The sequence below is a fragment of the Schistocerca piceifrons genome, chromosome X (assembly GCF_021461385.2).
Source record: "Schistocerca piceifrons isolate TAMUIC-IGC-003096 chromosome X, iqSchPice1.1, whole genome shotgun sequence".
In the NCBI taxonomy this organism is placed as follows: domain Eukaryota; kingdom Metazoa; phylum Arthropoda; class Insecta; order Orthoptera; family Acrididae; genus Schistocerca; species Schistocerca piceifrons.
The window spans coordinates 770,220,665-770,244,552 of NC_060149.1; the positions used below are offsets into that span (position 1 = coordinate 770,220,665).

Here is a 23,888-nt window from a genome sequence, read left to right on the forward strand (position 1 = left end):
ATTTTCTGAGGGGGAGTGGAGTGGGAGGGGGTGGTGGGGAACAATAGGTTAAGTACAGTGACATGGAAAACCACTTTGCAGAACAATAGGTTAAGTACCTGTCTATCAAAGGAGAACAACAGGTCCCCTGAGTGTAATCCTGCCATTGATGTAGGCAACCCGCACTAACAAAATTGCGCCAGAAACAGCCTAGTCCCACTACATTCGACTACTTTCTGTGTCTCATAACCTAATCTAAATCCCTCAACATCCCCGATTTAATTCGACTGTATTTCATTATTATTGTCTTGTAATTGTTGATATTCATCTTATAACTCTCTTTTCAACTATTGCTTCCTTTTCACATCCTTCGATTCTTATGAATGTAGTCTGGTTTGTGTACAAGTTGTACATAAATTTTCGCTCCCTGTATTTTATCACTGCTACCTACAAAATTGTAAAGAGTGTAGAGTCCTCATTGCCAAAAGCTTTCTGTAAATCTGCAAATGTTATAAACATATCAATGTCTTCCCGTGACCTACCTTCTAAGATAAGACATAGGATCGGTATTGCCTTGCATGCTCCTACACTTCTCCATGACCGAAACTTTTCTTCTCCCGAGATCGGCTTCTACCAGTTTTTCCTTCTGATGACAATAATATGTGTCAATATTTTTCAACTATGACTTATTAAAGTAGTTGTTAGGCAATTGCACCTCTAATAGCAATCAATGTTATAGTTACTTATCATCGATAATGCTACTTATCGAGAATTATTATCGGAGTACAGGTATCATCATATAAGAGTCAGTAATTATACGCAAAAAACGCATCTAATCGTTACATGTACATATGTACTTATCGAGCAGGTGCTGTTTATAACTTTTTAAAATGCGTATAAGCCGGCCGAAGTGGCCGAGCGGTTCTAGGCGCTACAGTCCGGAACCGCGCGACCGCTACGGTCGCAGGTTCGAATCCTGCCTCGGGCATGGATGTGTGTGATGTCCTTAGGTTAGTTAGGTTTAAGTAGTTCTAATTTCTAGGGGACTGATGACCTCAGAAGTTAAGTCCCATAGTGCTCAGAGCCATTTGAACCATTTTTAAAATGTGTTTAAAGAGTAGACTGTCAACACGTGGAAAGGACGCATGATTCATAGCAATCCGATGTGTTTAGTGTTGGACTGGATGTGCATTTACACCTGTACGCCTTGTGGCCCATCGCCGTGTGCCTGTATCTGTCTCACACTCAAGAAGAAGCCAGCCTTTAGCTGCAACCCTCTTTCTCGTCATTTGCACATGCGTCATTCCATTCCCATCTAGAGAGAACCACGCACGCTGTTACAGTAAATGTCGCTGCGGTCGGTATATTTTGAGACAAAGACGAATTCGTAGAAATAATTGCAAGTATTGAGATAATTAATAACTTTTGCATGATGCATGTGTGAGCGTAGTTGAAAAGATAAAGATGGCGACGAGTTTACTGTTTAACAATTGTAGTCGTTATTTCTAAGTAATGCTTCAACTGAATCGTTTAACAGAGAGAGGTAGCATGACAAAGCAGCAAACATACAGAGCTGTGGACAGGTCCACGAAGTGTGCATAAAGTGTGTGACCGATGTACATGCAATAATTCTTTTGGTGACCAAGGACGTTGTACTTAACAACATTACATAAATTGTTATGCCAATTGCAGACTAATAATTATAGCGTGGCAAGAGCAAGCTATTAACGCTTATTCTCCCCTGGGCAGTAGGTCAGGTGTTGATGTGTTCATGCGTGAACGCAAATCGGGTAGTCTATACTGGCTGATGTAGTCCACTTAGTGGTGCAGTTACGACCATGCAGAAAACATTATTTGTGACTTATTTGTGCGAAGACTGTTCGATGTAGTGAAAAAAACCAACACACAGGTGCGTACACATATTAAGGTATTACATACAAAAACATCTGCAATTATACCTGTTACAGCCTGTATATCTCCCCTACTGAAATGTTTAGACTCAAGCACTTGCGCAGAGAGACCCGTGCACTCAAAAATGAGAGACTTGCTTGACTTCGCGACGTTGCAGGGGTCATTTGTCTCTTTGTGGAACAGCCACATGCACCTAGTACGTGCAGAAAGTTGCACTGGTGTGAAAACACCTTTAAACAGTTACGGCACCATATGACGGATGAAAGTCCCGAACGAGTAGTCCTGTGTCCACGTAAGCAATAAAACATTTGAATTAATAATATTATGTATCTGGTCGCGGCGATAAACAGAGCTAGATCTAGCTCACAAACAAAGAAGAATCGATATGACTCAAAGTGTAACAAGTTTATATTTTGTTCTTGTATCATAGTCGAGGATGTTGCGTTTTGAATTGGCCGACTACTACTTTTGAGCCAGGTTATGTCGCACTCCATTCCCATTATGATCGTGAGAGTTGTTTTCCCATGTCGCGTCACGTAAGTAGTGGACTGGTTTCTATATATACAGGGTGAGTCACCTAACATTACCGCTGGATATATTTCGTAAACCACATCAAATACTGACGAATCGATTCCACAGACCGAACGTAATTGAAAACGGAAACCACGTGTGTACGTGTACCTCACCCCTCATGGTAATGTACATGTGCGTCAGTGAAAAAGACCAATAAAAAGGTGTTAGCATGTGGACGTAATGTGCTGTTCCAGTCTCTTCTGTACCTAAGGTCCATCACCGTTCCCTTTGGATCCCTACGTAATTCGGTGCTCTCCGATACACACGATCGAACAGCGGAGGAGTGGTACTCAAGCGTCAACTTTAGGTTATAATATCTCCGGATGTAATTAATATTTTACAATGCAACACACGGCAATGATTACGTTTTTGTTTATATGTTCAGATGTGCTAACAAAACTAACGTGGTTCCATTTAAAAAAACGCAGGTTTGTGTTAAAAAACATACTTCCGTGCATTTTTTTATGGTTTGTATTAACCAATTACACTAGCCCCTCTCCTCACGTTCGGTCTGTGGAATAGATTCGTCAGTATTTGATGTGGTTTACGAAATATATCCAGCGGTAACGTTAGGTGACTCACCCTGTATACAGACACCAAATATCTTTCCACCAAGGTTATTGTATTCGAAGACCGTATTCGAAACTTCATCGTTGTCAACGGGACATTAAACAGTAAACTTCCCGAGATGTAGGTGCACACCAATACATTGAAAAAACAGCTGACTTATCGAGCTTCTCTCATGGACAACAATGTTCACGGAAATATCTTTAAACACTGATTGCGGTTGTTAATCGGCAACTAAAAGACAATGAGTTTAGCTAAATGTTTATGGCCGCAAGCAGTTCCAGAACACCATTAATTCAAATGTTTTTATCGCTTATGTCTCTATTGCACTTTGCGTCTATAATTTGGTGCCTTATTTGTTTAAATATACACAACAAACATTTGTATAACATAAAATGAAGCCCATCCTAACTTAACATATAGAAGCAGTCTATTTGTTATTTCTGATATCTGTTACTTTTTTAACAGCAGCTGGGTAGTTTCAACTAATGTTGCTAGTTTAGTATACCGACTGTGAGATAACATTTTATACAAATGTCTGTAAATGACGTGATATAGAGTTTTGTTTTATATTCCTTAGCACACAGATGTGTTTTGCGTTAGACGTTTACTGCTGCGATAAACATATAGCTACGTTTTCGTCGCCGTCACGGACACACAAGAGTCGATATGGCTCACAGGGTAAGAAGTTTAGATTTTAACATCGTGTCAACGCCGAGATATTTATAGATGCAGTACTTGCACGGACTGGACAAGGTAGTTATGAAAAATACGTTATGGAGGCTTGTCGGGATTTGAATCCTGCTTTCCAGCTACGAGTCCAATGCTTTAATCGTCTCCCATTTCGATCGGTTCGATGCCCGTAGATGGCGTGTTTTTGAGGTGCTATTCACACTAAAAGACGAGATGGTAGATGGAAGAAGGGAGAAAGGAAGATTAGAGTGAATCATCCAGGCAATTAAGAGTCCAACCACAACTCTGACTGCGCAATTACAGGAAAAGAATTCAACGTAGTCTCGTATTAAGGAACCATATTGAAATGCCACTCAAGTATTTTAGGGATTGTATTGAAAGTCTAAATCACGGTTGCCGGAAGAAATTTGAATCCCTCCTGAACAAGAGTCCCATTGTCTTGTAATTTATACTGCGCGGTGTCATGGAATATCTGGAGGAGAAGGCGTAAAAACGGTAACAGGTGTAAATATGGGCACTTCTTCCCAAAGAGGTATGGGAGATGTGGTGCAAGCTTTTCGTGAAACTTCGTTTTCTAATAGAAATAACTAATGTTATTCATTTTTTGCCTCCTGTCACTGAATAAAAATGTTATATTTGTTAGTGAAAGCAAAACAAAGTACCTTTAAACCAAAAATAAAAGAGGGTGTCCATATTAAAACTTATCCTCTGCACGTGTGCAAATAGAAAAACTTGTTCGTAGTTTTGTTCACTGTTATTGCCAATACTACCAAAACAGACATTTTGTCTTCGAGTCTGAAACTGCTTAGTATTGTTACTGCTACGTTTAGACAAAAAATTGCAAATATGCTTCATTTATGTAATAGTTACAGTAAAACGTAACGAGGAAGGCCAGTGCAGTATCAAATTAATTTCCATCCATCATACTATTGTAGTGGAATAAAAATTACATTTAATTACCGATGCACAGGAAGCATGTTTCACTGTCTTTCTTTTCTATCGTCACATGACGAAGACTACACTGTACTTTCCGCAGACTGTCATCACAGTTACCCACAATGTGACGGTTACAGTTAAGACAACTGACAGTCAAGTAGAAAACCATTCATGAGGCTGTAAGCCATATGGAGTTTTTATCCTGTTTCATATTACTGTTATTACTTTATGTTATGACTGTAAATGCTATAATTTAATAACATTTATTGGCTTTGGCTTTAGCCGTTGAAATTTGATATTAATATTGTGTTTTCTGGAGGAAATAATAGTGATTAAAATTAATGATCTGTTAGCATACTCTGGCTCATCGCTATCTGTATCGGTGTCGTCGGCTGTGTTCTGCTGAGCACTTCCACCTGGCACCGCTACCAGGAGAACCCTACAGTCATTTCCATGGAGCGAGACTACCAAGAATGGAATACATCATTTCCTACAGCTACACTCTGCCCACGAATGGCACCCAATGATAGAAAGGTGCAAGCACTCTCAGCCAAGTACGTAAAACATTGAAAAATGCTAGTTTTATACGTGGCAATGTCTATTAATGAGTGGGAACACATATTGTTTTACATAGCTGTTATACGAGAGCAGAGTGATACGTCTCAGGTTGGCACAAAGGTGACACCGATTTCAACGAAATTTTGTTTGTGCTATGTTGCTCAGTAACGTAAGTATAGTTTTATGTATATCAATTCATAAGGTAGTCGTGTTGTCTTCTTTCCTTCAAATAAATAAATAAGTATACCGTGCCATCCTACAGACAGCAGTTTTGATAGTTTCTTGTCCACAAAAAATGGTCTAAAATTGAGGTTCTATAAGCAGCGTCCTCCTATATTCTTAACAGTTATGCAATTATTATTATTATTATTATTACTATCGTTATTATTATTTACAAGCTTTACACATCATGAAAGTTCGCTGCACGTTGATCCATACAGATTTTTTCAGTTTCAACATTTTGTTTACAGGGAACGTGCAACTTCATTAAATTTCTTAAAGCGTTCATTGACGATTCTGATAACGGTTGCAGTACTTATATTAGGCGGCTAGTTTCAAACCTTACAGGTTCATTTTCAAATCTAGCCAACTAAGGCTACAAAAACGGTACACATTTGTCAGTGAACAGTGAATGCAAAAGTGGAATTACAATAAATAGTTCAAATGTAAGAGAAATTAATTGTAAATTATGTCGGGTCATGAAGTCTGCATCTGAATGGTGCTGTAATTCACAGTGGCGCTATATGAAAAAATTGTTCATGCAGCATGCATGACCAGTGACGCAAACTTGTTTCGAATTATGTAAAATGCTTGAACTTTCGTATTTCAGTATCTTAATAATAAACATCAAAGTTGCAACATATACTTTATAAATGTTGCCATAATGAATATCACTGTCCACGTGTGCCTCTTACCACCTCAAAATCAAAAAGTGGAAGTCAACTTAGCCAACAGCAATAGGGAACTTATGATAGCGCTAGTGTCGCCCCATGTACAACAGCAAGTCCGCAACCAATGGGCGTGTCGCGTTTTAAATGCGGATGGGCCTAAGAACCTTCATTAAACTTGACATCAGTACAATGAATGACACCAATGTACAAGTATCACGTAAATACAAATACTAGTGCCGCGTGTACACGTTACATATTTGAACATAACAGAAACATTTCATGTTCAGATCAATGGGGGCATCGATTTAAAATGGGGGCATCGCAGCGTCTTTGTTAACCAGTCACATTTAATAGAAAGTACAATAAAACTAATAAAAATCACATTTGTTGCTCCATTACAAGTTTTGAGTCATACACACAGATGGTTATCTTCCAAAAGTCTACATACTTAAATAGTATGCATAAACAAAATATTTAAAAAAACATTACATATCGCTTGCTTATGTAATAGATTTTCTATAGAACAGTTACATAGTCCTACTAAAACAGGGTCTCGTGGCACATAATCATTGCGACATCTCGTCATGCGCGACAACATTGAAATCTCCTGTACTCATGGTGCGTATCCTTTCATGTGAGTCCTGCTGTAAATGATGGAGGACGAATACTGAAATACGGATACTCAAACATTTTACATAATTCTAAACAATTTTGCGTCACTGGTCATGCATGCTGCATGAACAATCTTCTTCATATAGCGCCCCTATGAATTACGGCACCAGTCAGATACAAACTTAATGACCTGACATAATTTACTAACTGGACATGCTAATCAAATTACAGGTGCACTAAAGTACACCCCTACCAAACACTGTTTCAAATTCAAGAATCATGATCTGACATATTTGCTGGCTTGAAAAGTCTATCTAATGACAGATTACATTCAATTGATATGATATCCACTAAAAAGCCCTCTCGCACAACACAGTGTGCTACGTTCATACAGCGGGCAGTATTTTCCATTTATTCGTTGTGAGATCATCATACATCATTTTGGGTACCTTAAGCAGTATTTAAAAATTGAAAAGGCCAGTATGCGTAGCTTGCAAGTGAAAGACTGCATACCGTCAAGTAAAAAACGAAATAAAATAAAATTAAAATTAAGAAATAAAATTTAAGAAGTCAAGAAATAAAATTTTAAAAATCAGACCATTGAGTGCAGCCTCAGCGTACGAGCCCTTCTGCACGTCATCTACACACTTTATTTTAAAACCATTTAATAATAGAGATCGTGCCATTAATACCTTGGCCGCTGTTAGTGTCATTACCATCTCGCAGTTACAGGGAAATGGCACTGGCTTCCCAGAATGAGTGATAAAGTAATTGGTTAATTTAATGGGCGTTCAGTGAAATGTCCATATGTGACTAAATACTGGGTAAGTGCAGAGTGCTTTAGTTACAGTGATCTAGCCCATGTGCATGGTATTAAGTAGGTTCAAGAAATCACGAAAACAGAAGTCACTACAAGCCCCAAGTCAATTTGGGGAGCGTGATTATACGATGATAAGCTCTAGTTGGTCAACCGACACGTCCACTTATAGAATCACTATCCTTACTGTAGCCAATAGTTTTTTGTCCAGCCCCCAAAACAGCTATGGGGAGTGTAACCATAACAAACGTATAAAGTAATCGGACTAATGTGTTAATATTCAGCCATCGTATGGCTATGTAAATAGTTAAAGCACAACATCTATATATGCAGTGTTATTAACGACTTACGGGTAGCCAGCCGGTGTGGCCGTGTGGTTCTAGGCGCTTCAATTTGGAACCGCGTGACCGCTACGGTCGCAGGTTCGAATACTGCCTCGGGCATGGATGTGTGTGGTGTCCTTAGGTTAGTTAGGTTCAAGTAGTTTTAAATTCTAGGGGACTGATGACCTCAGATGTGGAGTCCCATAGTGCTCAGAGCCATTTGAACCATTTTGAACTTACGGGTACATAGTTCGCAAAAATGAGTTTTCACTTGAACTATTGTTCTGGAAAACTTTAAAATGTAATATAAAATCTTCTGTCACTTTATGCTGCTAACTAATGGTTTGCAACAAAGCTGTGATCCTTTGCTTGTCGTCGCCAGCAGATGATGGGACAGCAGTCAGGCCCACACGCAACCATCTTTACCAACTACCAAAGTGAAACAGCCAATCACATCCCAGTATTTTACTGGCCATTAACATGACACATCCAATCCCCATCTTTGTTCTCCATAACTCCCATTTGTCAGTGAACATATTTCGATTATTGCATTGAACTGGAACACGGCATAATGTCGATATTACAGAACATTTATAAAAAGTTGTAAGTGCACACACACACACACACACACACACACACACACACACAAATACACACACAATCTTTATGTCTATGTTAGTACTACATCTAACCTGACGTCAAAAACATAACGGTGAAGTCTGAAATTAAGTGTCAAAATGGTATTTCCATGTTTAAATGGTTCTATAACTGTACAAAGCACATGTGCTCTGCTAGTTTATAACATGCTAAGAAGGTAGTTCACAGTTCCTCAAAACTCTGTTTCAGGCTACCTTACTGGTGGAACAAAGATTGACATTTCTTCATCAGATGTTTTAGAAGCTTTTAATTAATGCACCACCACACCAAGCACCAATTTAGATGGGAATAAGATAATGTATAACGTTCTGTACAAGAACAATATAATCAGTGTTACTGACTGGCTAATATATGTCTCTTATTTTTTGCTCATGTTTATCACGTTTATCTACTGACATTAGCCTACATTTGCTGACACTTCATCACAACAAACTATTGTAAAAATGGTGCAATTTGACGAGATAGTTAATGTTCTATTTTACCTAAACTGCATATTTTAGCAATACATAAGTACATAATGCAGGAGAGATAAAATGTAAAAACAACACAACACTTTCAAAGAAAATGATTGTTAAAGTCCTACACGGAGAGTAAAGTTCAATATCTCGAAAATATTACATTTTGCACCAAAATAAAATTGTTGGTCGAAAAACATATCGGTTTCTAGCACAAAACATATGCAAATATAATTACGAATCTCTGATTGGAAACAAAGATTTAATCTTTGCGTCAAAATAAAACTGTCTGAATTTTATCCATTACTGTCGGTGTTGCTTCTATGACTGTATTATTTTTTTGAAATAAAAACACAACCTCCAAAACATGCATGATGCATGTCAAGCCCTGAGGGCTCGCCTTTGGTTGCCCGATTAGTCAACATCATTTTTCGAATTAGGTAACCAGTGGTCTTGTTAAGAAGATGCATATATAATACAAAGTGACAAACTGTCACTACAATTTTGACAAAAAAATTTTAAAAAAATTCTGGTCACAATGTGCTACTTTGTAATGTACCCATGTACTCTCAACAGGACCAGCAGTAACTTAAAGTCAAAACATGAAGTAGACTGTTCTTGCGCCTGAAGATGGGCCACAAGACTTCAAATGCGTCATGCATTGATATAAAAAGCACGATTTTTGACTGAAGTTTTTTTTATTTTGATGAAATTCTCCTGTTATTTGTCAAAATATGCACACATTTCGAGTACAAAATGCATATCATATACTGCAGTAATTTAATTTTTCTGTAACATTTAAAAAGTACATAGGATTTAAAGAAACCTAGAAATTACTTTATTATTTATTAAATTATGTAAAAATTAGTTCTATAATATTAGAAAACACATAGCTTTACTACTGATATAACTTGCATGTTAAAATGCATTGTTGGTGAGAATACGTCCATCTTTGTAATACCTTTTTAGGAAACCCAAAATTATATGTATTGTTTATCGAAATACATGAAATTTTGTTCTATAACATTATAAATCACGCATGACATTATTGCTGATATAACTTACAGGTAAGGCTGGACTTCTCGAAAAGCATAGTTCAACTGTTGTTCCACAATTAACCCAAAAATTTTCAATACTATTTCTTTTTATGTTGTAGAATACTTTGTCTACAAGTCAAAAAGTTTTAATTTTTTATAATATGTGACCCAAGTCATTGACCTACCCATCATGTCACAATCCAGAATGGCAGCAGGCACACCCCCTTCTCTGTCACATAACAAGCCATGGCCCCTTCCCCCTCCCACATCTCTTCAGCCAATCAGAATCCAAGATGGGAGATGTAATCCCTCTGTGCTAGTGAGAAATTAAAAAAAAGGATCCAAGATGGTAGAAGCAGCCCAGTTGTGGGTTGTAACCACTCCCTGCCCTCTTCTGTCCACACCCTTCTCCTCACCTTTAGATTTTATTGACAAGTACAGCTCAACCTGCAACACTGGCAGTGTTCTCATGAGTATTTTGACATATGATACACATATTTTAGATGTGGAAATATTTAATTTATCATGTGTGGTATAGTAATCAAACTACAGTCATTAAGACGTGGGATGTATGGAGAATAAGGATGGGAACTGCCTGTTTCTTTTCAATGGGCAGGAAAATACTGGGATATGATTGGCCCTTTCATTTTAATTGCCAGTAAATATGGATATACCTTTGCACATATATATATATATATATATATATATATATATATATATATATATATATATATATATATATATATGTATTCTTTGGAATAATAGTTGAATAGTATTCAGCAGTTACGTATCCCTGGTCTTCAATAACATTGCATAAGCGAACGTTCGTTCTAAATACTTATAGTGAATTGTAAATGTATTATGACATTGAAAGGCTCCATAATACACTGAACTGCATATCTCAGTGTTTTTTGTGATATATCTGTTTGAAATTCTGTAGTAGACAGAATATTTCTTGCCTTCAAAGCACTCTGGGTGATCTGTTTCCAATAGAGAGATATGGCTTAAACTGGAGAAGAAAAATAGCGCCAAATGGGGTATACAGAACAAGATGGTGGTGGTTCTGTGGTACATACTGACTGGCTGTTTCGTTTTAATGGGCTGTGATTGGATGAGACTGGATTGGAGGGGAGGGCAAGGAGTGGGATGGACAGAAGGGAGGTTGATGTTTTTTTGAGGTCAGTACACACTGTGTCTCCTAATCGATATTGAATTCCTGCTTAGAAGAGTCCAATGACACGAAAGCAAAGTAACAGTTGAATGGTTACGTAGGGGATGACATAGTATTGTAGCCCCTCCCCGATGTTTATTCGATTTGTACATTGGGCAGGCAATAAAGGAAACCCATGAGAAATCTGAAAAGAGAATAAAGGTTCAGGGAGAAAAAAATAAAACCTTTGAGGATTACCGATAACGTCGTAACTTTGTCAACCACGGCAAAGGATGTGGGAGAGCCACTGAATGGAACGGTTGCGTCTCGAATTAGATAATAATGTGAACATCAACAAAAGTAAAGCAGGTGTAATGGAATTTAGTCGAATTAAATCAGACGATACTGGCCGAATAAAATTAGGAGCGGAGAAAGTAAAAGTAGCAGATATGATTTGCTATTTCGGCAGTACAATAGCGGATGACAGCCGGCTAAACAATAGGTAAGCATTCAAGGGGGTACAGCAATGTCTCCCTCGGTTCTCGTTTCATTAGGGAACATGGAGAAAATTATCTTATGGGCTATGATGATGATTTTTGGTTTTATTAATTATAATTTAATTGCACTTAGGTGCAGCATTTTCAGTATTTATTTTCACAAAAAGGTGTGACATGTTGTCTTTTATCCTTTACAAATCACACTTATAAAACACTAAATATCTTTCCACCACTACTGTTGACATAAGAGCATAATAATATGCCGATCAGGACTGATGACCTTAGCAGTTAAGTCCCATAAAAAAAACAAAAAAATATATATGCCGATCAAGTTAACAAAATTAACTTAAGGTCGTCACCAGGGTTTCAGTACTTGTTACTCAGCCAGAAACGGAATATTGGAAGACGGAATATAACAGGAGTGCGTTATCAGACGATGATTGTTCTCTTGGCGAATGTAGTTGAATGAGCATGGCAATCGGCTGGCATCATCTCTTGCTGGCGGTATAGTTGCGTATTCTCCACTACTGCAAACCATACGGGTTCCTATAGCTGGCCAAAAGAAGTGCTGTAGGCGTCTCAGCACCTTCTGGTCCAATGATAACATCTGTGGCGGCTTTCAAGGGCTGCCTAAAGCTGCAGGCACAGTGGCACCGGCACTGGAAAAGAACCGTTCACTCTTTCCTCAGTTAGCACACAGGTTTTACGAATACATCAGATGCAGAGAGAAACGTTCTGTTACATACTCGAGATGATTCGTGGTGACGCTGAAAAGCAAGATTACAAACACATTTCTTAACTTCTAATAAATTCAGCAAATAAACATGTGGCAATCAACCTGAAATGGCTGACATTCGTTACGTGTGTGAAAGACAAACAAAATTCTTAGAGTAAAATAGTCTGAGCAAAACCACCTCACATAACAGATTCACCGCCCTACTGGCATAGAAACATCAGCAAAAAGGAATAACAATTCGTAGGCAGATAACGCCCCTGCTATAGTAGAAAACAGATCCACTACAGTAACTTTAAACAACAGAATTAACATAAGCCACCTTTCTCAACTGAACATATAATTTTTTGAGGTTATGATCGAGACCTATAATTTCCGATATAGAGTTTGCCCGAGTAGCACTAAGTGTAGACACGAAGCTGAAAAGGCTAGAGAGACACGTAAATTCATAATATAATAATCGATAACGTTCAATCAATTGTTATTAAATTTTTAAATTGTTAGAAAGTGATTTTATCCAAAAGGCAATGAATTCAGACGATGGATTCCGAGTGCGATTACACTACAGACTTTTGCCATCACTGTGGTGAGTGATGAATAAATGTTTCGTAAAACGTGCCAGAATTAGAATCAGTCAGTTCACCTTTCCTCTATAAATCAGGTTCCCACATGCTAACACACGACAATATCACCAACACGCAACCCAGCACAATACAGTTCAATGAGCCTCCGTGGGACGTGGTTTGACTTAATAATGTAGCTGTGTTTTATGGTAAATGTATTTAATCAGCGTTAAATGTCACAGAACAACAGGTCTCGCTTGTTTGCAAGGAGGATGTTTCAGTTTTTGAGGAAAATAAGTTTCAGATAATTTTTAACTGTGTTCCTTTTCAAAGAATGAACTATAACATTCAAAAATCTTAAATAACGTGAGGGAATACACTGAATACACTGATTAAAATATTTTCCAAAGCAGAAGACACTGAAGCCGATGAAGGTAAGTTTGGAGAATTGTAATGTCACTAAATATAAACAAAAAACAAAATAATAAAAATAAAACAACACAAAAATAAAATCACCACCGTGCAATTTCTGTAGTGTTTAAAGAAATGCCAACGAACAGTGTTATTGTTTATAAGAATAACCTGTTATGTGTCTTTTCCTACGTTCTAGTTTGAGCACAAGGACTTTTAAAGCTGCTTCGTTCTTAACGCAGCTAACTCAAGTATCCTACGGAGCAAACACGAATAATTTACCATTAGATCCTGATCATAAATTCCATCCGGAAGAATACTTAAATCTAATATATGCGGTATGTACAAATTAAATTATTTAAGGTTTTTCCACAAGGTATTTTCAATACAGAAATGCCTTTTTCTCTTTCCAGGTCACTAATAGTTTTGGTTACAGCATAGGGACTAACGTGGGCGCGAGTATTCCGTTTCTTATTCAGCATACTAGTGAAATGGGAATTTGTTATACTTACAATACGAACGTCGCACAGTATAACTCCAAACCGTAAGTAGTGAATTGCTATTGATAGTGGTTGTAGTTTCCTGAACATGAACTTACTTTGGATCTTATCCTTGTTTCTTGTGAGATGAAGCGATGCACTTAGAGCTCCCTGTTTGTATTTGCTCTTTTCCTCTGTCGAAAGGTACTGGGACGCTAACAATTGGACGCTTTACCACCCTGTGAATCTGATAACCGGGAACGAGCTAGACGGCGACCTGTTTTCGCAGATCATGAACATGCATGAACCATCGATTGTGCGTAATTTACTATAGATCACTTATTTTATGAACAAAAATTAATTCTAAGTTTAAGACCTCGTCATTTTTTACATTTACTTCATTAAGGAGTTAATATTTCAAAATGTTTGCTTATCGTAGCTAACAAACACTATCGTTCCATGTCCATTTCTTGGTCACCCTTGTTACCGTGGAGGCGGAAGAGCCGGAGATGGCTACTTAAAACGGTAGTAGTAAAGTTTTATTACTAAAATTATAGCTTCTAAGGCGAAAATTTATGGTGAGGGCCAGTTTCGGAGCCAATGTGCTGCAGGAATATACAAAAATCTGTCACTTAATTTCTTTCAGTTCTATTGATAGGCCTAACAAAATAAAACACGGCACAACATTTAGCAAGCATTTATTTTAGCCATCGGCGTTCCACCAAGTAGTGTTCCTAATGACCGCAACGTGGCCTTGACGTTAAGTTCTATTTTGTATCTCGCTGTCAGAAGAAAAAATTCTACAAGCGCTGCACGCATTCTTCGCTATGCAGTATGACGTCACCGGTTGCAGGGAGTATCATGAGCAGAGTTTCGTGATAGCAGTGCACGATGTTGTTGAATCTGTGACAACTGTGCAGGATGTTGGTCAAGCTGTCACTGCTGTGTACGATACTAGTGATGCTGTGACTGATCCTGCTGAAACTGTGACTGCAGTGCACGATGTTGTTGAATCTCTGACAGCTGTGCAGGATGTTGGTCAAGCTGTAACTGCTGTGTACGATGCTAGTGAAGCTGTGAATGATACACACTATGCTGCTGAAGCTGTGGTTGCAGTGCACGATGTTGTTGAATCTGTGACAGCTGTGTAGGACGTCGGTCAAGCTGTCACTGCTGTGTACGATGCTAGTGAAGCTGTGACTGATCCTGCTGAAACTGTGACTGCAGCACACAATGTTGTTGAATCTCTGACAGCTGTGCAGGATGTTGGTCAAGCTGTAACTGCTGTGTACGATGCTAGTGAAGCTGTGAATGATACACATTATGCTGCTGAAGCTGTGACAGCAGCACATGATGTTGAATCTGTGACAGATGTGCCTGATGTTGGTAAACCTATGACTGCTGCGCACAGTTACGGTGAAGATGTGGCTGCTGCGCACGATGCTGATGAAGCTGTGACTTCTGCTCATCATCCTGGAGAAGTTGTGATTGCTCCATACAATGGTCATACAGTTGTGAGGGCTACATATGATGTTGGTACGTATCCCACTGCTCCATGATGGCTCTCGTTTGATAGTGGAACTGCAGGGTACCAAAGTTTGTTTAGTAGCTGAGAAAGTAGATAGTAAACTTAATGAATGTAAAGATATGAGGGGAAAGTGTAGTGTCGGTAGCTGGACCGACACCGTGGAGTTGATTGCTGAAAAAGAAAGCTAGACTAACGCTGTGGCCGATAGTGCACGCACGGCATAAAGCAGACGGGCGTGAAGTCTGGAACTTAAAAACTTATGAATGAATAAGAAGAAAAGTATGTAGATGCTTTTTACTTAACTTTTAATAATTCCTTGGAATACATCTCTCTTGAATACTCGTAAGCTATAGGCACTGATACAAATGGCTCCTTGCTAGTTCGTAGCCATTAACTTAGCTGATGGCTATTATGTCTCTCGGCTAATGAGAGAGAAAGGCTTCGTACAACTGGGCGATAGCTAGGTTCGCGTACAACTGGGCGGTAGCTTGGTTCTCGTACAACTGGGCGGTAGCTAGGTTCTCGTACAACTGGGGTCGAGTCCACTCTCGTATCACGAGACCTGCCTTGGTGGTGGCGCTAGGTCTGCGATCACAGTGGCGACACGCGGGTCCGACATGTACTACATGGACCGCGGCCGATTTAAACTACCACCTAGCAAGTGTGGTGTCTGGCGGTGACACCACATTCCTCCCCCGCAAATCGGCGAACGGTCGTGTAATAAGGCTTCCGCCCGCCGTGGGGAGGACCACATGTTGACGTATGCGATGAGGTGGGGAGCCTAACAACAGGCGAGGCTGTGCCACCCGCACCCGGCCATCCGGTCCGAGGGGAGCTAGGAAACGCCTGCAAAACTAGTCCAGGGTGCACGTCAACATGCGGTGTATGCGCCCGTAAAGAAACATGAGGGGCCGAAGTGTCGACCTCCATTGCGTCGGGGTAGCCGACGCGCGATGACGTCACGTGGTCCGGAGCGGTCGGGAGTTCCATGGCGGAGGACAGCTGGTCACGGGAAGCGATCGGCGGCGCGTGACCCTGGGAGGCGCTTGGCGGCTGCAACGAAGCGTCGAATGCGGGCGCCGGCGGCGGGAGAACAAGCGGCGGCGGCGGCGGCGGTGGCGGCTGCTGCTGCTGCAGCGGCGGCGGCGCGTCGCCATGGGGCAAAACGGAAGGCATCGTCGGTAACACCTGGGGATGAGGCGAGCCAGTAGATGGGTCCCCAGGGCGCTGACCGGACGGCACCGTCGCTGAAAGCAGGCGGGGAGCGGCAGAACCCGAGCGACGACAGAGGCGCAGCTGATTGAGATGCCGACGCACCTCACCAGAGGCCCCCAAAACCAAATACATCGCGCGGCCGAGGCAGCGAAGAATGCGCCCTGCGAGCCAACGCCGTGAACCTCGATAGTTGCGATAAAATACAACGTCGCCTGGAGCAAAAGCAGGAGTCTGCCGCTGCACAGGAACCTGATGCGGCGGATGCAGCAAAGACATCAAGGTGCGATGAGGACGACCGTGGAGCAACTCAGCCGGCGAGCGCCCATCTCGGGGCTGAGAGCGATACGAAGACAAAAAGAGCAACAATGCGTCCTCCCGAGAATGCGACTCTTTCAATTTCAACATCTGCGACTTGAAAGTCCGGACCAATCGTTCAGCGGCACCGTTGGACTGAGGCGAAAACGGCGCGGATGTCAGATGTTGAATACCATTGGCCTGGCAGAATGACTGAAATTCTGCGGACATGAATTGTGGGCCATTGTCGGAAACAATAGTCTGCGGAAGACCTTCAATGCAAAAGATAGCAGACAACGCTTGGATGGTGGCGGAGGACGTCGTGGAAGACATCCGGACAACAAAAGGAAAATTACTGAAGGCGTCGACCAGAACCAACCATCGAGCATTCCAGAATGGACCAGCAAAATCAATGTGCAAGCGTTGCCAAGGGGAAGTGGCTTTTGGCCACGCAAAAACTTTCCGCGGCGGTGCGGACTGTTGTTCGGCACACGCCGGGCACGAAGAACACATATTCGTAATCGCAGCATCGATTCCGAACCAAGTACAGTGCTGACGAGCAAGTTGTTTCGTTCGCACTATACCCCAATGTCCTTGGTGAAGAAGCCGTAAAACAGAGGACTGTAACGAACGTGGGACCACGACTCGGGACTGATCATTATCAGAACGCAACAACAAAACACCACGTCGAACAAAAAGTCTCTCCTTGTGAGCAAAAAATCGGCGAACCAACGGATCCTCGATCCGAGACTTTGACAAAGGCCATTGCGTAGCAACAAAACGTAAAACAGTAGCAAGGACAGGGTCAGCAGCTGTTGCTGTAGCGACACGACGAAAATCAATCGGAAACGATTCGACCACTTCATCGGTTTCCGAATCAATGAACATGCAAGCAAGTTCGGAAGAATCGAATGCTTTATCCTCAGCAACAGGCAAACGGGACAACGCATCGGCGTTTCCGTGCTTAGCAGTGGACCGATACAAGATATCGTAGCGGTACTGCGAGAGGAAAATAGACCAGCGAATGAATTTCTGCGCTGTACGTGGAGGTACAGGCTTGGTCGGATGAAAAAGCGATGTCAAAGGTTTGTGGTCTGTGATGATGGTAAAGTGACGACCATACAAGAAATCATGGAACTTAGTAACACCAAACACGAGAGCCAAAGCTTCTTTCTCTATCTGTGAATAATTTCTTTGCGCAGACGAGAGCAATTTGGACGCAAAGGCAATAGGGCGATCATGGGAGCCAACTTTGTGCGCAAGCACAGCACCGATCCCGAAATCCGATGCATCTACCATCAACAAAAGGGGTTTCTGGGGATCGAATGGCGTAAGGCAAGTATTAGAAAGCAACGCCGATTTCAACTGGCGAAAGGCGCGTTCACAGTCCGTCGTCCAGACGAACGGAACACCTTTACGGCGTAAGCGATGAAGCGGAGCTGAAATGGAAGAGGCATTGCGCACATATTTATGATAATAGTTAATTTTACCCAACACACTCTGTAGCTGTTTCAGATTTTGAGGGGAAGGCAAATCTTGTATGGCACGGAGGTGCTCCGGACTCGGATGTATGCCTTGGGCATTAATGACATGTCCCAGGTATGGTAAGTCACGAGCAAAAAACACACATTTGTCCTTCCTCAAGCGAAGACCATTTTTCCGCAAGACCTGAAATAATGTTCGTAAGTTCGCAAGATGATCTTCTTCTGTCTGTCCGGAGATCACTATATCGTCGAGATAGTTTGCTGCAGTAGGGACCGACGCACAAATAGTTTGTAAATATTGCTGAAACAAGGCAGGGGCGGATGCACACCCGAATGGCAGTCTTTTGAAGCGGTACAATCCAAGATGCGTGTTAACCACCAATACGCGCTGGGATTCGTCGTCCACCGGTATTTGCAAGTACGCATCGGCTAGGTCCAACTTTGAAAAATATTTTCCCGGGCACAGTTTAGCAAAAAGATCTTCCGGGCGGGGCAAAGGAAAAGTAGCAGTCACTAGCTGTGGATTCACTGTGGCCTTGAAGTCCACGCAAAGTCTCAATTTTCCGGAAGGTTTTGGCAAAATGACTAAGGGTGAGGCCCAGAGAGAAGCTTGCACACGTTCAATTACACCCTGTGATTCGAGATCGTGTAACGTTCTTGCGACCTCATCACGCAATGCGTGGGGAACATTGCGCGCCCTGAAAAATTTCGGTTGCGCGTTTACCTTCAGTTCTAAATGTGCTTCATAGTTTTTAGCGCAACCTAAGCCCGGTGCAAAAATGTCTGCAAATTCGTCACACAGCCGAGAAACACTGTCTGTAGGCACAGTCTGATTCACTGATAGGACCTGATTTACAATAGACATGTTAAACAACTTAAATAAATCTAGACCAAATAAGTTCACTGCAGAAGAAGAACGAAGAACGTAAAATGACACAAGTTTTGTTTGTCCCTTGAATGTTGCAAGAAGGCTGCACTGTCCTAACACAGGAATTTTCTGTCCGGAATATGTAGTTAGCTTAACATTTGCGGCACGCAACGGAGGTGCGCCCAGTTGTTTGTATGTGTCGTGATTGAGCAATGAAACTGCAGCTCCGGTATCGAGCTGGAATGGTATCACTTTGCCTTCAAAGTCTAAGTCCACAAAAAGTTTATTGTCCTGCTGACGACAAGAGCGACTGTTTTGTGCAATTGGAACAGACACTGGTACAGAATCACTTGCTAATTGACGTGATTTCCGGCGACGTCGACGCACAGTTTTTGTGGGACGATCACAGTCACTGTTAGAGAAAGTGTCACTGGACGAAGTGGAATTAACGACATGAATGTCCATAGGCGAAGGTCCACGAGCCTGAGTGTCCTTGGTTCGATTCCGGCGCGAAGCAAAGGGCCTGGAATGATTGCGATTGTCTGATCTGAGCTTTTTCTGGCAAACACTTTGAACATGTCCTGTCTTATTGCAGAAAAAGCAAATAGCTTGGCGTGACGGGCAATGTTCACGCGAATGTCTAGTAGCACACCGCGGGCATGATTTCACTGCATTTGTGGGCCGGCGCGGCACACCTGGCTTAGCACGCGGCGGTCGCTGTGTGTCCGTGCGCGAGGCCCGGTTACCGGGCCGCGCAGCGCGTCCAGCGGGCCGGTTAATGTTACACACGGCTGGCGAAGTTTCAAAAGATTCCTGAGCACAGTCAAGTGTGTCCTGTCTATCCAATATGTCTATCACTTGTTGAAGGGAGGGATTAACTAGTTTCAAAATTTGCTCCCGTATGCGAACATCATAAACGTTCTGTGCAATTGCATCACGCACCATGGTATCTGAATAAGAAAGACCACAGTCACATTCAAAGGCACAGTCCCTAGTAAGTCCTTGCAATGTTGCTACCCACTCCCTATTAGTTTGACCGGCCGTACGTTTTGTACGAAAGAACGTATACCGTTTTGCAACCACATTAACTGTTTCTTTGAAATAGGCATCTAATGCAGACAAAATTTCCTCGTATGACAAAGTTGCTACATCGCGTCGGGGAAACAATTTCACTATCACACGGTATGTGGACACACCGACACAAGAAAGCAAAAACGGCTGCCGCTCATTACCTTGAATTCTGTAGGCAGCAAGGTGGAAGGCGAACTGACGAGACCACTCTGGCCAGGTCTCATCGGCTGCCACGTATGGTCGAAAGGGAGGTGCAACAGCGTTCAGTGGCAGCGGTAGCGAAGAAGCGGCGGCGGCCGCATCGGTTTGAATGGTACGTTGACCCTGGACGAGCTGTCCAAGGGCATCCAGTAACGCCTGCGTCTGCTGATTCTGCAAGCGATAAAATTCGGACAGTACATCTGGAGAATGTGGCGAAGTCATGACACAATGAAATGTAAGCAATCAGAAATAAATGTAAGCAACCAGAAAAAGGTCCTTTTCCCTCGTCGCCAATAATTGTAGTGTCGGTAGCTGGACCGACACCGTGGAGTTGATTGCTGAAAAAGAAAGCTAGACTAACGCTGTGGCCGATAGTGCACGCACGGCATAAAGCAGACGGGCGTGAAGTCTGGAACTTAAAAACTTATGAATGAATACGAAGAAAAGTATGTAGATGCTTTTTACTTAACTTTTAATAATTCCTTGGAATACATCTCTCTTGAATACTCGTAAGCTATAGGCACTGATACAAATGGCTCCTTGCTAGTTCGTAGCCATTAACTTAGCTGATGGCTATTATGTCTCTCGGCTAATGAGAGAGAAAGGCTTCGTACAACTGGGCGATAGCTAGGTTCGCGTACAACTGGGCGGTAGCTTGGTTCTCGTACAACTGGGCGGTAGCTAGGTTCTCGTACAACTGGGGTCGAGTCCACTCTCGTATCACGAGACCTGCCTTGGTGGTGGCGCTAGGTCTGCGATCACAGTGGCGACACGCGGGTCCGACATGTACTACATGGACCGCGGCCGATTTAAACTACCACCTAGCAAGTGTGGTGTCTGGCGGTGACACCACAGAAAGACTGCAGAGAATGTTGTTGAGGTGCGGTAGCTGGAAAAAGTGGGAAGCACAGGAAGGTACAATGTATATTTCGTAAAGGTATATATTGTTGTGGTAGTAGAATATAAGTGGGTGTAGATAACGTTGTCATAGTGGTAATAAATATACTCATTGTCGATGATGATTAGAAGTAAATGTAAAACAGTGTTGAGTTTTTATTTTCCTTATTGTGATTTCATTTCACTTCTGGGTACACTGGCACCAGTTAAGTACCTATTTTTCAACCATATATGTTTGAAGTACAAAACTGAAAATAAAAAAACCCTACAGATTTCACTCATTTAAACTAGTGGTCATGATGAATCGAAGAATGGCTTCGGTGGTGGTGAAGTTGATATTATACTGCAGAGAATGTTGACACAGAAACAGCCATCATTATACTGCAGGTGGTATGTCGAGGGGGTGACGACCGGCTCCAACTAAACTATAAGAAACACAAAGTAGTAACAGACATTGGCTGCAAGCGGGCATTGATTGAAATCAATGGGGAAAGTTGAAAATTTGTGATAGACTGGGATTCGAACTAGCGTCTCCCGCTTAGTAGGCAGATGATCTCACCACTTTTTTTTCTTTTCTTTTATTCCTTAGACCTCTTCTACTTCAGGCGTTGGCCCCTATCACCCGTACTCCTCCTGAAAATCTATCTAATCTAAAAACAAAAACAAAGCTAGTGCCACCGCCACTTTAACCATAAAAGCTAACTAGGACGGTTGTTTGCCGCCACTTCAGACTCCGCCCACGAACAAAAATTAAATACGCCTCTGAAAGTTTTATTTTAAAAAAGAAAAGGATAAAGGAAGGGGTACAATACTTTTATTATACTTTATTTGTTTTCATTTTTTTCTTTTTTTTCTTATTTTTAATCCTTTTTTCTATCTGTTTTTTATTTTATTTTTTTCATCTTCTTTCGGCGGTGTCCACAGCAGCCAGATGGCGGGATGTCCACCCCTCATGGTAATGTACATGTGCGTCAGTGAAAAAGACCAATAAAAAGGTGTTAGCATATGGACGTAATGTGCTGTTCTAGTCTCTTCTGTACCTAAGGTCCATCACCGTTCCCTTTGGATCCCTACGAAATTCGGTGCTCTCCGATACACACGATCGAACAGCGGAGGAGTGGTACTCAAGCGTCAACTTTAGGTTATAATATCTCCGGATGTAATTAACATTTTACAATGCAACAAACGGCACTGATTACGTATTTGTTTATATATTCAGATGTGCTAACAAAACTAACGTGGTTCCATTTAAAAAAACGTAGGTTTGTGTTAAAAAACATACTTCCGTGCATTTTTTTATGGTTTGTATTAACCAATTACACTAGCCCCTCTCCTCACGTTCGGTCTGTGGAATCGGTTCGTCAGTATTTGATGTGGTTTACGAAATATATCCAGCGGTAACGTTAGGTGACTCACGCTGTATGTGGTATGCCGACACGAGCGCCACCACATCTCTATTCGAGCTTAACGCCGTGTGTATATTACCGCCACCTCCCAGACATGTTTGGTCGGCATGAATGGCATTTCTGACAACAGCGAGGAGGCGAGCACGAAGAATGCGGGCGAACAGCCTGTAATCCGAATTCACTAACATCAACGGCTGGAAGTCTTGAAGTCTCCACCCCCTATTTGGTTTTGGCACAGAGATGATCATGCCCTCCGGAAATTCGGGAGGGTCGCGAAAATCCGGATCCAGGAGTTCACAGCACATCTACCATCAAACTTCCCCTATCAGGTCAGAAAAGGTGCTATAAAATTCAAGTGGAAGACCATCAGGTCCAGAGGAATTGCTTCTCGCGCCCCGTGGCAGGGCTATGTGCATTTCTTCCCACGTGATGGCCTCCAAGAACGTGGTGTCGCCTTCCGCCATACCCGAAGGTGGTAGGACGTGCAGGACGTCCGCACTGTCATTGTCACGCCGTTGATCTGCTAGATAGAGAGTGCGGTAATAATCTATGAGGGCACGGGAGATGGCGTTGTGTGTGTCTGCGCGTTGCCCGTTTGCAGGCATAGCTGCCGTGATGAGTCCTCTCTTATGATGTTCCAGTTCTCTGACGATGTGGTAAAGAGAAGCACGTTCCTCTGGGATGGAATCTTGCAGTGTCGCTCGAACCCGCGTGCCGTCCAATCTGTCAGCTGTGATCTGCAGAAGCCGTGCTTGGGTGCGGTTGACGATCATTTGGCACTCTGGCCAAGGTTGTTGCAACACTAGTTCTCGCACGACCGTTTAGTGACACTCAGAGGTCGATTGGAGCCAAAGTGCCCTGTCTCGTCCATACGCCATGAGCGTGCGACGAAGAGCTGGTTTGGCGCAGTATGTCCACCATCGTGTTGTGGAATCATAGGTATGGCGCTGTCGCTTACATTTGTGCCAGGTAGCACTGACAGCTACACGGCATCCCTCTTCCCGGAGAATGTTAACGTTAAAGAGTCCAAGGACCTTTACTACGACTCGTCTGTTGTCGTGGCAGAGTCACGGCGCAGATGAA

The 23,888-nt window shown here is 42.0% G+C and overlaps 1 protein-coding gene across 1 annotated transcript in view; it reads left to right on the forward strand.

Annotated features, from left to right (window-relative positions):
- The window catches only part of LOC124722701 (pickpocket protein 11-like), a 173,354-nt gene that overhangs the window by 37,758 nt on the left and 111,708 nt on the right, over positions 1–23,888 (forward strand). Inside the window, exons 3-6 of the mRNA XM_047247839.1 lie at positions 5,013–5,213; positions 13,562–13,700; positions 13,776–13,906; positions 14,046–14,157. Coding sequence (XP_047103795.1) covers positions 5,013–5,213; positions 13,562–13,700; positions 13,776–13,906; positions 14,046–14,157 — 583 coding nt within the window. The remainder of the gene's footprint in view (positions 1–5,012; positions 5,214–13,561; positions 13,701–13,775; positions 13,907–14,045; positions 14,158–23,888) is intronic.